Source organism: Trichosurus vulpecula, chromosome 3 (assembly GCF_011100635.1).
Source record: "Trichosurus vulpecula isolate mTriVul1 chromosome 3, mTriVul1.pri, whole genome shotgun sequence".
NCBI classification, from domain to species: Eukaryota; Metazoa; Chordata; class Mammalia; order Diprotodontia; family Phalangeridae; genus Trichosurus; species Trichosurus vulpecula.
In genome coordinates, this window is record NC_050575.1 from 266410979 (window position 1) to 266423279 (window position 12301).

General features: G+C 38.3%; 1 protein-coding gene across 2 annotated transcripts in view; it reads left to right on the forward strand.

Moving 5' to 3' along the window:
• SNAP25 (synaptosome associated protein 25) overlaps nucleotides 1-12301 on the forward strand; it is a 98638-nt gene that overhangs the window by 83255 nt on the left and 3082 nt on the right. The window contains exons 5-7 of one of the 2 annotated variants that reach the window (XM_036752584.1): nucleotides 2793-2910; nucleotides 6931-7056; nucleotides 8841-8985. In XM_036752584.1, the coding sequence (XP_036608479.1) occupies nucleotides 2793-2910; nucleotides 6931-7056; nucleotides 8841-8985 (389 nt within the window). Of the gene's footprint in view, nucleotides 1-2792; nucleotides 2911-3059; nucleotides 3178-6930; nucleotides 7057-8840; nucleotides 8986-12301 lie in introns of both variants that reach the window. The other variant, XM_036752583.1, reaches the window with a different exon arrangement.

A 12301-nucleotide genomic window follows, 5' to 3' on the forward strand; every position in this document is an offset into this window, starting at 1 on the left:
GATAAGGTTGACACTAACTCAAATGTCTCTTTGAATGATGAGGGAGGTATCTCCCAGAGCTTGGCTTTCTAATGGGATATTCTGTCATGTACAAAAGAGGGACCATTCAAGAATTTTCTTGAAAATATTTTTACATATATTAGCATTTTATGGACATTATATGATTTGAATCTCAAAAAAAACCCTGTGAAATAGATACCATATGGGTATTATTAGCCTCATTTTTGCAGATGAAAAAATGAGGCTCTAAGAGATTAAATGACTTATTCATAGTCATACAACTGTATCAGAAGTGGTGTTTGGATGAAGGGCTTCCTTTATCTATCCACTATATCACACTATATCACAATCCACAAACATTTATTAAACCCAACACTGTGTTAGATGCTAGGGATACAAATATGAACAATGAAATAGTCTTTTGCCTGAGGAGCTTACAATCTAAGGAGAGGAGATAAAATACATATACAGGCATAGCCAAAAATGAATACAAGATAATCTTGGAGGGTGAAAAAGCACCAGCAGCTGCGGGGAAGAGGGAAATCAGTAAAGGCTTAGGAAGAAAATGAAACCTGAGCAGAGCCTTGAACAATTATGTACTTCAAAGACAAATAAAAAGCATTGTGGATTATTCATGCCGTAACTGTTTTTAGTAGTCCAGATAACAGAGCTGACATAATGAAATGTGAAGATATTTACACTGCAATACAAAGATACGTTTAACACACACTCAAATTTATACAAAAATTTTCCAAAACGGTTTTTATGAAATATCCTTAAAATCTTTAGTCAATAGAGGTATGCCTCACTTTATACTCCTTAAAGATTTTCTGAAAATAGAGTTGTTTTTAAAAAATAAAAGAAAATAAATTTAATGGTAATGACTCACATTTTAACTTAAAAGTTATTGTTTATTTTAATTTTGCTCTTCAATTGGCAAGGGCTACTCACATTTTTACTTTAAGGTTCTCTGCTTCCTCTCTCTCATTTAAACCATTCATGCAGTAACTATTGAAAGTTACCCTGCAGGGAACATTTTTTAACTGAAGAATTTTTTGTAATGCAAATAACTGATGTCTGATTTATCCAATTCCTAAATTAAGATAGAGAATTTTCTTAAAGTGGGTTACAGTTGTTCCACACAAAAGGTGCACTAGAATTTGATTCAACTTGAGACATATTTATTGAACACTTACTGGACACACTGGACTGTAGACAAAAATGGAATTGTTCTTAATCTCAAAGAGCTTACCTTCTGTTATAGAATTAACATTGAATCATTAGCTACTTCTATTACTACTCTTCCTGGGATACTAATAGAAAACCCCCAAAAATATGCTTTCACTGTTCAGATGAATAAAAAATTTGAGAAGGAGATTTCTGTTATTCATTTCAGAATCCATATATTAATTAAGTATTAATATTCTTAAATCATACAAAACCAAGAACAATAGAATTCACCTTTCCAAAGCTCCAGTCTCTGCTTTGGTTTCAGGGGTCATTCCAGCTTAATTATTAAGTTGGCAACTGCCATCTTATAATTTCACTTGAAATGTTTTTAAATTATTATTTATGGCCTTAGGCTTTCAATGTGTTTGTTTATTCATTTTATTCTAATCATGCCTATTACTCAAAGTCCTATGCATGCATGCATGAAAATGCAAATGAAAAGAAGCAATAGAACCTAATTAGGTTTTGCAATTAGACAACTAAAATATTAAATGCTATTCTCTTTTAATCATCTTAAAAGTGATCTTAAAATCCTTCCTGTGTACCTGCTGTTGCCTCATTTTGGTAATATAGTTTTAATTTATGTTGTCTTGGTGATTTTTTTTAATCTTAAAAAATGAGAACTGGGTTCTTCTTATGACAGTCAATCCCTAACATAGAGACAGTGTGTTAGCTTTGCCTGCAGTAAAGAAAGTATGTAATGATTTGCAGCAATTCCCAAATAGATCAGTGTTTTCATTCATTCTTGCCACATTCCCTGGGGTAGGTATCCACTTGCCTCCATTTTAGAGATGGAGAAACCAAAAGGCTGAGGAGTTAAATGGCCTCCAAACATCTCACATCAAGTAAGTAATGAAACTAGATTGGAATCCAAATGTTTTAGGCCCTGAAACTTCACTAATATTGCTCTCTGTACTGCTTCTGTAAAATAAGCTAAGTGTTTTCACCCAAAGATTGTGCCACAGAGGCGCATACTCAACTGTTAGGTCAGCCAGAAGGTCAGTGGGTAGAAAGGTACAAAAAGGGGGAGAGCTAAGAGTCAATTACCATTGTAGCCTTATCCCACAAGCAAGCTGGTTCTATTATTTTGCCATTGCCTGGCTGAAAGTGATCATCATCATAATATATTTTTAAAAAAGAATTATCAGTATTTCAACAAATTTTCTCTAATAACTGTTCAATTAAAGTGCATGAAGAATAATGCCTTATCTCTCTTTCCCTTGGGTGTCACTAACATTTGAATAAGTGAATGTATTGCCCTGTTTTTAGGCATTCTGAATTAAACAGGCCTACCTAATGCCATCCCATCGTGTTTGAATTAAGAGCTGTTATAAACATCATTTTTGGTTTTTTCCTTCACTCCGCATCTGCACAGGGCATCTTCAGCACTCAGCCTGCATACTTCCTGCCAGCAATGCATCCATTCAGACAATGCATTGTCAATTTCTTTCTCTCTCTTTCTCTCTCTCTCAAATTCCGTTCTACATAGTCATTTCTCATGTTCTGTTGGAGATCCAAAAAAAAAAATTCATTCCACCCTGTCATCCCTTTGTCCTGACCAGAACAACTCGATCGTGTTGAAGAAGGCATGAACCATATCAACCAAGACATGAAGGAGGCCGAGAAAAATTTAAAAGATTTAGGGAAATGCTGTGGCCTTTTCATATGTCCTTGTAACAAGTAGGTACTGGGTACCGGCTCTGCTCTGTGGTGTCCAGTTTTCTTTTTCTTTTTTCTGTCAAAGTGAATGTCTGAAGTTTTGTCTTTTTTTTCTTTGTCCTTTTTCATCCGCTTCATTCTGTGGGGATAAAATACTTGTGTTTAATCAGAACAACTGGAACGCATCGAGGAGGGAATGGACCAAATCAATAAGGACATGAAAGAAGCAGAAAAGAATTTGACGGACCTAGGAAAATTCTGTGGGCTTTGTGTGTGTCCCTGTAACAAGTAGGTGCTGCCTGCCTGCCTGAAGCTTTGAGCCCCAAGGCCCATCTCCGAGCCTTGTCAAGCTCATCCCTGCTGGGCACTTGGGCAGGATGAGCATGTAGCATGCAGAAGAGATCAGTACGGGTTACAATGCATTCATCTCATAGTGTAGACAATTCCATGGGAGTTATTGTAGATGCATCCAAAAAATCAGGCATACTGCAGTGAAAGCTTCACTGTCCACACCTCTTCTTGGTAAACGTTTCAACATTTTCCAAAAAGTGTACCCTAGTACAGAGCCCTTTCCAAAGAGGCTGTCAGGTAACAGGACTGTGTTTCCCACATCACTTCCCCCAACCCTAGAAACTGAAATTTTATGTCCAGAAAAAAGTTAGGAGGAAGTTGGAGAGATAAGAAACATGGAAGTCAGGAACCAGTTCTCAAAAGTAAATGGCAGGTAATTTGGCCCCACTATTTGATAATACAAGGTTGAGAGTGTACTATTAGCTCTCTTTTTCCATTTCTGGACAGATTTCGATACCTTTGAAAGACATGACCTGAATTGAGATTATTGAGATCCAGTGTAGGAGTACTTATCAGTCCTTTAAGGAGTGGCCAGGCTTTACCCAAATTGATGGTGTCCCTCTTAAAATTCTTCTTCATAGATACCCAGTACACTGACTGAAATGTTGAAATGTGTAGATTTTGCATGCACGGCATCACAAAACATGAAATGGTTCTCAAGATTCTTCAAAGCTTGTTTTGAGTGCAGCAGAAAATGTGACATGTGGTTGTAACAGTTTGCAACACAAGAAATACAATGGGTAGTGTAGGGTTCTTGGAGACAATCTCATCTGACAGGGAGATCAAATGCATGAAATGATTGTCAAACATGCATTTGGAAATTAAGCCAGTTCTAAGGTCTCCCCTCACCCCTCCCAACTGTCTATTTGTAAAAATCCTTTTTTATCCTAAAGCTTCATAATCTCCCCCCTTTTAAAATGATAGTTGATTTGCTTACTATCCAATCGTATAATCATCACATCCTTTAAAGTTAGAACTTTCACCCTGATTAAAAATGCCCCATTTCTGTTTGGGAGGGGAAGAGGATCACATATTGATATATTCAAATGAAACCTCTTGCTTTTAGAGCATGATCTACAATGAAATCTGATTAACTGGAACTTATCTAACTGCAGCCCTAAAAACCAATTACAAATTTTCCTGTTTTCCAATTTTAAGAGAAAGAAACAACTATTCAATTTTTATATCATCCCTACCTTGAAAAAAGAATCTTTCAGGCTAAGGTCCTAGAGTTAGTATACATTCTCTTATACCTTCTATACCCACAAACTATACAATGAGAATTTCTCTTGACATTGAAAACCCAGAGATAGGGACAGCAAGCTCCTCAACCACCAACAAAAGATTTTGTGTTCTTGAGTCAGAACTCATTCCCCCAAGCAGGCAACTTAATGAATTTAGCATAGATTTTTAACTGGAAAGGAAGGAAATAAAAGTTTCTCCTTCCACTTAACTGACCAGGAAATTTGGTTACCCAGACCAATCTATTCCTTCAGCATTCCAGTTAATCAGGGTCTTATTGTAGATCATTTTCAGTAGCAATTTTCCCCAAAGACTCCAACAGTTGGCTTCATAAAGAATTTCCCCAAATGGCTTTCTTCCTCCCCAAAAGTGTCCCTAGGGAGGTTTGAGGAAATCCCTACTGAAAAGAGCACCCATGTGATGTTAAAATGCCCCTTCCTGATTTTATTTATTAGTACGCAATAATTAGATCATCCACAAGAGGCCCAAATGAAACTGCAAAGCTGGACTTAAATGTCCCCCACCATTTGTAGACGAAGCTTGGAAAACCATGTGTCACAATTCAGTGTGTGGTAGTGCACCTGGAATTCAGAGGGCGTTTTCCTGTCATAGCATGTTTTTAAGGACTCAAGTCAATGCCTACCAGTAAGTGTGAATGTATGTGCAGCATTTTGGGTAGCAGTAGTTTGCCTTCTTTTAGAAACGCATTCTTTCCCATCCCACCCCACCCCACCCCCCCTCACTCCCAAGTTGCCAAAGATGGTGTACAAAACATCTTACATAGCAGAAAACATTTCGAAGTCCTTGGGATTTCACACAATCTAACATAGGCAGGGGATTCACAATACAACAGACCCCAAGGCAAGTCGCTAAATTCTCTTAAACACATTTTTCTTTTTCTTCTTTTTTTATTTGACATTGTCATATTGTGTGAAAGCAATTAACCTTTGCTTGCAGTAAATTTGGACAAATGCGAGAGCTATGGAGTTGCACATGCCTAACTAAACATGGGTGAAGGAAGTCACTGATGTGTTATTGGAGTAGTGTTCCAATTTGTCTCCAAATGTGCTCTGTCCCCAAGCTGGGAATATCAGAGCCACATCTATGCCTAATTGTAGCCCTGTGATGAAGGGGAAAGGTGTTTTCATTGGAAACAATCCTATCTAATTCAACAAGCATTGATTAAGCACCTATTATGTGTAAGACAAGGTAGCCTACTATGTTCAAGTGTGATTCCTGTATTCTGGAATCAACCAAAGGGAATCCTACTGCTCTTATTCCAAAAATCTCATGGTTTCTTCTATGCAAAGAACTTGAAAACATCTTTGATTGCTTTAGTTACAAGACACTCCCCCCCTCCCAAATATGCTGCACATGTGTCTATGAGCCCTGCAGGTATGCCTGGATTTTAAATTTCTCTCCAAGGCAGCTCAGTGAAAAATGGCTCCTTCAGGCCAATCACTACCCACAGAATAGTTGGAAGTATCAGGGCTTAAGCACTCTCCACCCTAGCCCCCAGTCCAAAGAAGAGGACATTTGGCCTGCGTTTCGCTCTTTGGGAAGGCTATTACTACTGGTGCATTTCGGGAATGGTCAACTACGGGAGCAGTTCGTGCTTAGTGAGAATGCTTCACTTTCTATTCATGCCTGTAGCTGGTGCATGAAGAAGATGTAGAGGACTTTCCCTTTCTGATGCTAGATTGCTTGTATTTTTTCTTTTTCTCCTGCGCTCATTTCACTATGCCTCTTTTACTTTTTGTCTCTGTGGGCAAAGGTTTGTACATCAACTCTGGATGTATGGTTACTGTATTGAAGTACCGATATATTATCCTAGAAAACCATTGACATTGCCCTAAGTAGAACTCTAAAGGCCATCGCCCCAGCCAGCCTCCAATGCTGTGTCTTTTATGCCTCATTGGAAATGTCAGTGGCTTATGTGTCCCTGATGCCACACAAACATGTGGAAAACAGGGAATCTCTGTATGATGCTGTGTTAAAACTTAGCCAAATCTGTTTTGCTCAATGATAGTGTGTTGCTGTGATGTGATGTACACACTATACTTGGCAGTCTTGTTTCATGTCTGTCTGCCAGTATGTTTTTCCGTGTGTGTTTTGTGTCTCAAAATATAACCGTGTCACTGAAATAAAAGTGAATGTCCTCCAGCTACCTTTATGCTTCTGTCAAATCGAACCAGCTAATCCAAAAACTTCCCTTTTGGGCAATGTTACAGACTTGACAACTGCAATTGAATCCATTGGAATTGAGTCATGGAGTAGTCTGGTCATGGTGGCAGCCAAACATTTGAGTCAGGTTTATGATATATCGGTATACTCTTAATGCCCCTACTGGAAACTCATTTGCTTGGTTCAGTTCTTAGCTTGAAGAAATAGATTGTAGCTCAACAGCTCCTCCCCAGTGCACTGTTACTCACCCTCTTTTTTGCATAGGCTTAAGTCAAGCGATGCTTACAAAAAAGCCTGGGGCAATAATCAAGATGGAGTTGTTGCCAGCCAACCTGCTCGTGTGGTGGATGAACGAGAGCAAATGGCCATCAGTGGTGGTTTTATCCGCAGGTGAGCTTTGTTGGGTTTAGAGTGGTTAGAAAGAGGTGCCATGTTGCCAGGAGGTGCCATGCCCTCACCCTCTGTTCCAAATGTATTTTCATGAGTTTTATGTGATGTTTTAGTGGAATCCAGAGAATGCCAAAAAGACTGTGGCTTGGCTTCCTATCAACTAACTTTCTCTTCTAGTTCAGGTAAGCAAACACTGACCACAGTGTCTATAAACAGCAACAGGTATAGATACGTGGCGATGCTGAGACATTGAGTTTACAAAGGCAGTCGCCAACAGCTGGCCCTAAGACAAGCCTATACAGAACTCGGCTGTTTGGAGACTGAAGGACCTGGACTAATAATAAGTAAATATTCTTCAGGTAATGAACTCATCCCTTTTTACATGATATTACACAAGGATATTCGACAGGTACTTAGGTTTGCAATTCTACAAATATCAATGGCCAGGCCACTGTTAGCTCTTACAAACCAACTCAGCTGAGCGTTCCCCAAGTGTGCAAAATGTGCAAAAGTGTGCAAAAAACAGATTGTATTTCTTCATGTCTAAAGGATAACTTTCTAGTTGCTTCTTGAGGAACCAGAGGTAATAGTCACCATGGTTAATGACAGGCTGATTTTCCTCAAAAAAAAAAAAACATGGGATAACTTCATGCTTCAGTTTTGCGGTTTGGTTTTGACATAGGTTGTTGATCAAAGTATAACTAAGCACTTTCTACCCTCAAATAATCCATTAGGAATGCTAATCAGCACTGCACAGAGAGGTGTTAAGGTGGCCACCTCCAACAGGAATCTTCCTGCTCTATGTGTGGTAGAATCTTTGTACAAACACATGCTCTAGGTAATTGCAACTGCTAAACCATTGGAATATCCTGACTGTGCTGTGAAGACTTCTAGCCAGGGAATTCTGAAGCAGATATATTCATTTTATTCAACAAATTGGACTATTTATCTTTTCGAACCACTAAAGAAAGTGAAAAGATAAGCAAGATCTTCATGTTAACCTAAACATCTTTTCTTCCCACTCCCTACCCACCAAACACATACCCAAATGCATGCATGCGCATGTACACACACACACACACACACACACACACACATATTGTCTAAGTGGTTTTCCCTTCATAATAAATCATCCTCAGACCATCTAAAGAGACTATAGCATTTAAATACAAGCAAATGTAATGGAAGCAACTACTCCCACCAATGTTCCTCCTAAGGAGAGGCTTATAGTTGTTATTGCTTCTCCCATTCCTTTCCATCCCAAGTGAAAAAGCCCAATGATGTGATTCTTTAACTGAACTCAATGGGTTGAGTTTCCAGAGTGTAGCTATAGCTAACAAACACATAGGAAAGGAAATACAGAGTTATGACCTAGTATTATCCTCCTTTCCTTCAATAGGGTCTTTCCAACTGCAGCTGAATTTTCTTACTAACATGATTAAACTCTGAGAGTAGAAAAGACCATTATCCTATGCAAGAGATAGCATGAGACAGTTGATGGTGCTCACATAAAAAGATTCATCCACTTTAAATGCCATATAATGCCAATAAAAAGAAAACTATTTAAGAGTTCAGAGATGAGATTGCCACAGTACAATGTTTTGATTATTTTCTAATAAATTAGTGATAAATTCCCCTTCCCCTCCCCCCCATAATGAATTGAGGTCCTCCAAAGCAGAGATGTCCAGGTGGCCTACAAGTATTTTTCACATCAGCTCTGGGTCCTAGGTATCCAGAGTATTTCCATTCAGGATTCCTCAAAAGAATTGTTTCTTTGGTTACAGGGTAACAAATGATGCCCGAGAAAATGAGATGGATGAAAACCTGGAGCAGGTGAGCGGCATCATTGGAAATCTGCGTCATATGGCCCTGGACATGGGTAATGAGATTGACACACAAAATCGCCAGATTGACAGGATCATGGAGAAGGTAAGGAAAACAGAGATATATGTCGCTTCTAATAAGTATTGCCACTTTTCCACTTTAGGCCTGACTGGAAGTCAGGAAAGAAGTAATAAGACTGATCTTTGGGAATTTTGCATCAGAGAGGACCAGTTCTCTGCTTCCTAGTTAATGGTGCATTTCTCTAGGACTGCAGTCTCATTTTTACAAGTGTTATGACTGTCTGCAGTAATTTTTTCCCTTGTAGTTCTCTCTAAAAATTGTGTATAATCTTTTGAAATTTCCAAGGAAATGACCAGTTTATAAGTTTAATTTCAATTAAATTATATTCTCACCTGTTAGAATCTTGTGACATGTCTCTATTATGAAATCCCTGGAAGACATTGAAGTTCTTATTTCTGATTTTTTTAAAACAATTATTCAGCTTAGGTACGTAGAGAAATCTGCTTTTTAAATCTTTTGACTCAGGACTAAATTTTCATTTTCTTAGTACCCAGGAAACTGCTACGGACATCAAAAAGGAACTAATAGAGAAAAAATAAAAGAAAGCTATACTTTGATCTATTCTATACTATATGCTCTATATTAAAAAAAAACTTCTTACATTGAAAGGTGCTTGATAAATGCTGTGCCAAATAAAATTAGATCTTCATTGATAAAAAAAAAAAACACTGGCTATTCACAGAATGGTTATCCATCCTCCCATTGTTTTAAAAAAGTGTATACCAAATTGTTAATGTGTAATACCTATAATCTAAGGGATTTTAAAATGTAAAGTAGGCATTTTATAAATAGGAGTGTCAGATCTCTTCTAATGCTTTGAACTCAGCATAGAAAAGTTACCCTGAAAAACCAACTTGTATCATAATTATGCCTCCATGTATTTCTGTTTTTCTGCGTTAACAATCATTCATTCAGACGGCAGCATGGTATGGTGGATAGAATACTAGACTTGTCACCAGGAAGATGTGGGTTCATATCCCACCTCTGACACTTTTGATGTGAACATGGCAAAGTCACATAAATTCTCTGAGACTCAGTTTCCTAACCTATAACATAAAGACAAGGATACCTATCATATCTACCATTACAGGGTTGTTAGGAGGCTCAAATGAAATCATACATGTCTTTGTACCCTTCTACTCCAATGACTCTGTGATTTCATCCACATGGGTATTCCCTCCAATGATAGAGATTGCCACCCATCCATATTTGCCCATTTCGTGTTACTTTTCTCCATGGCTTCTCAGAAATGCATGAAAGGAAGTTCCCCTAAATCACTGGAGGCATGTTTCGTGTTCTTCTGACATCTTGAGGACATCGGTGGAGCACTTGAGCTCTCCACTATTTATCTGTCATTCTTTCTATATCACTAGTCCATCATCTTTTGGGCCAAAGTGCTACATGAATATGCATTAACAAGAATCCTGTGGTGTGAATTGGGCAGGTATTATTATCCCTATGTTACAGATGAGGAAACTACAGTAAATTAAATGAAAGTAAAATAACATGCTTTATTGGGCAACTAGGTGGCACAGTGGATAGAGTGCTGGGCCTGGAGTCAGGAAGACTCATCTTCCTAAGTTCAAATCTTGCCTCAGACACTAACTGTGTGACCCTGGGCAAGTCACTTATCCCTGTTTGCCTCAGTTTTCTCATTTGTAGAATGAGCTGGAGAAGGAAATGGCAAACCACTCCAGTATCTTTGCCAAGAAAACCCCATGTGGGGCCACAGAGAGTTGGACAAGGCTGAAAGGACTAAATAACAACAAAATCGAAAGTACCTTGCTCAAGGTCACACAGCTACTAAGAGGCAGAGCTAGGATTTGAATTCCAGGCTTCTGGCTTCCAGACTATTGCTACTTTTACCATATTGTAATGCCTCATTAACAGAGGGAAAATGCCCGTGTAGCACCACAACTTTGCTCCTTTTGCATCTCACTGGTCATGTAGTTTTCTGCTTTTGTTTGAAAAAATTTAATTATTATTATTATTATTATAAATTTAAATTTAATGATAAAATCACAAAAGATAACTAATTCAAACTGACTTCATACTTCTGCCAAGTTCTAGGAACACAAAGGCTTCCAATGAGGTTTCATTTCCCACATGAATCAGGCAGATTTAATTTCACAATCTGCACAGAATTCTTGATATATTATTCAGAAATAGGAATAGGGATAGAGACTGGACCTGTGGTTTTGCTATTACAGGGAATTCTTGGGTGAGAAAGCTCCTTCTACCAATGCAGACTACCATCTTCCTGGCAATTTATAGTCTTAGAGAGCTGCCTAAAAAAACTGAGCTCTTAAATGACTTATCTATGGTTGCACAACTAATATGTGCCAAGGGATGGGACTTGAACCTATGTTTTCTTCCTAGCTTCGAAACCAGCTCTCTATCCACTGTGGCATGCTGCCTCCTCTATTCGAGCATAATATATTTAAATTCATATTTCATTCAATGGCGTCTGTCATGCAGAAAGCCACATTTCTCTCCCTCTCCAACACTTTTCTGCTTTTGATGCAGATAATGGGCACAGATGGACAACCAAGATGCTTTTAGAGGGAAAGGAAGGAGCCCTTAACGTTGTTTTTTCTTCCATATTTCCACCCCCGGGTCATGCTCCTGCTTTCAACACTAATCCTGGTCACATCCAGTCATTCATAATATATTTCCCTGACATCAGTTCTGTACAATAATTCAGTATGACAGATTGTGGAATATCTTTGTGGATTGTCATAAAATTACCTTATAACTCAATTCTAAAACCCTGCTTTCCCATTAAATGTTTTTAAATTAATATTTTATGGGAGAAAAGATGAACCCTTTCTGAAAGATCTATCAGAGGCAGATTTTCATCTGTGTTAGAATTGGTGTAGGGCATTACTTTTTATCATAGACTTATCTAAGGAGGTAAAGGTCTTGTTCTATAATTTGTCTTTTTATTTTGACTCTCTATACCCACTACCATGCAAGCTTATCCAGTCTCATGACCACCTGTGTCTTAAGAGATAAATCCTATTGAGTTGTTTGAGGCAACTGGAGGTTAAGCAACTTTCCCATGGTCCCAGAGTGAGAAAGAGGTAGAGGCAAGATTTGAACCCAGGTCTTTGTGACTCCAGACCCAGCAAGCCATCCACCACTCCCTCCGCCAACATTGCCTATATGAATGACTTATACACTCATAGAATGTCAAAGCTGGAGGACAATAAGGGGGTTAGCTGGCATCATTTTAAGGTTAATAAAGGGGAAGTGATTTCTCCAAGGTCACATGATGAATTACTGGCAAAGTTATAACTAGAGCTATCTCAATCTGATACTGATTTGACTCCACCATAGT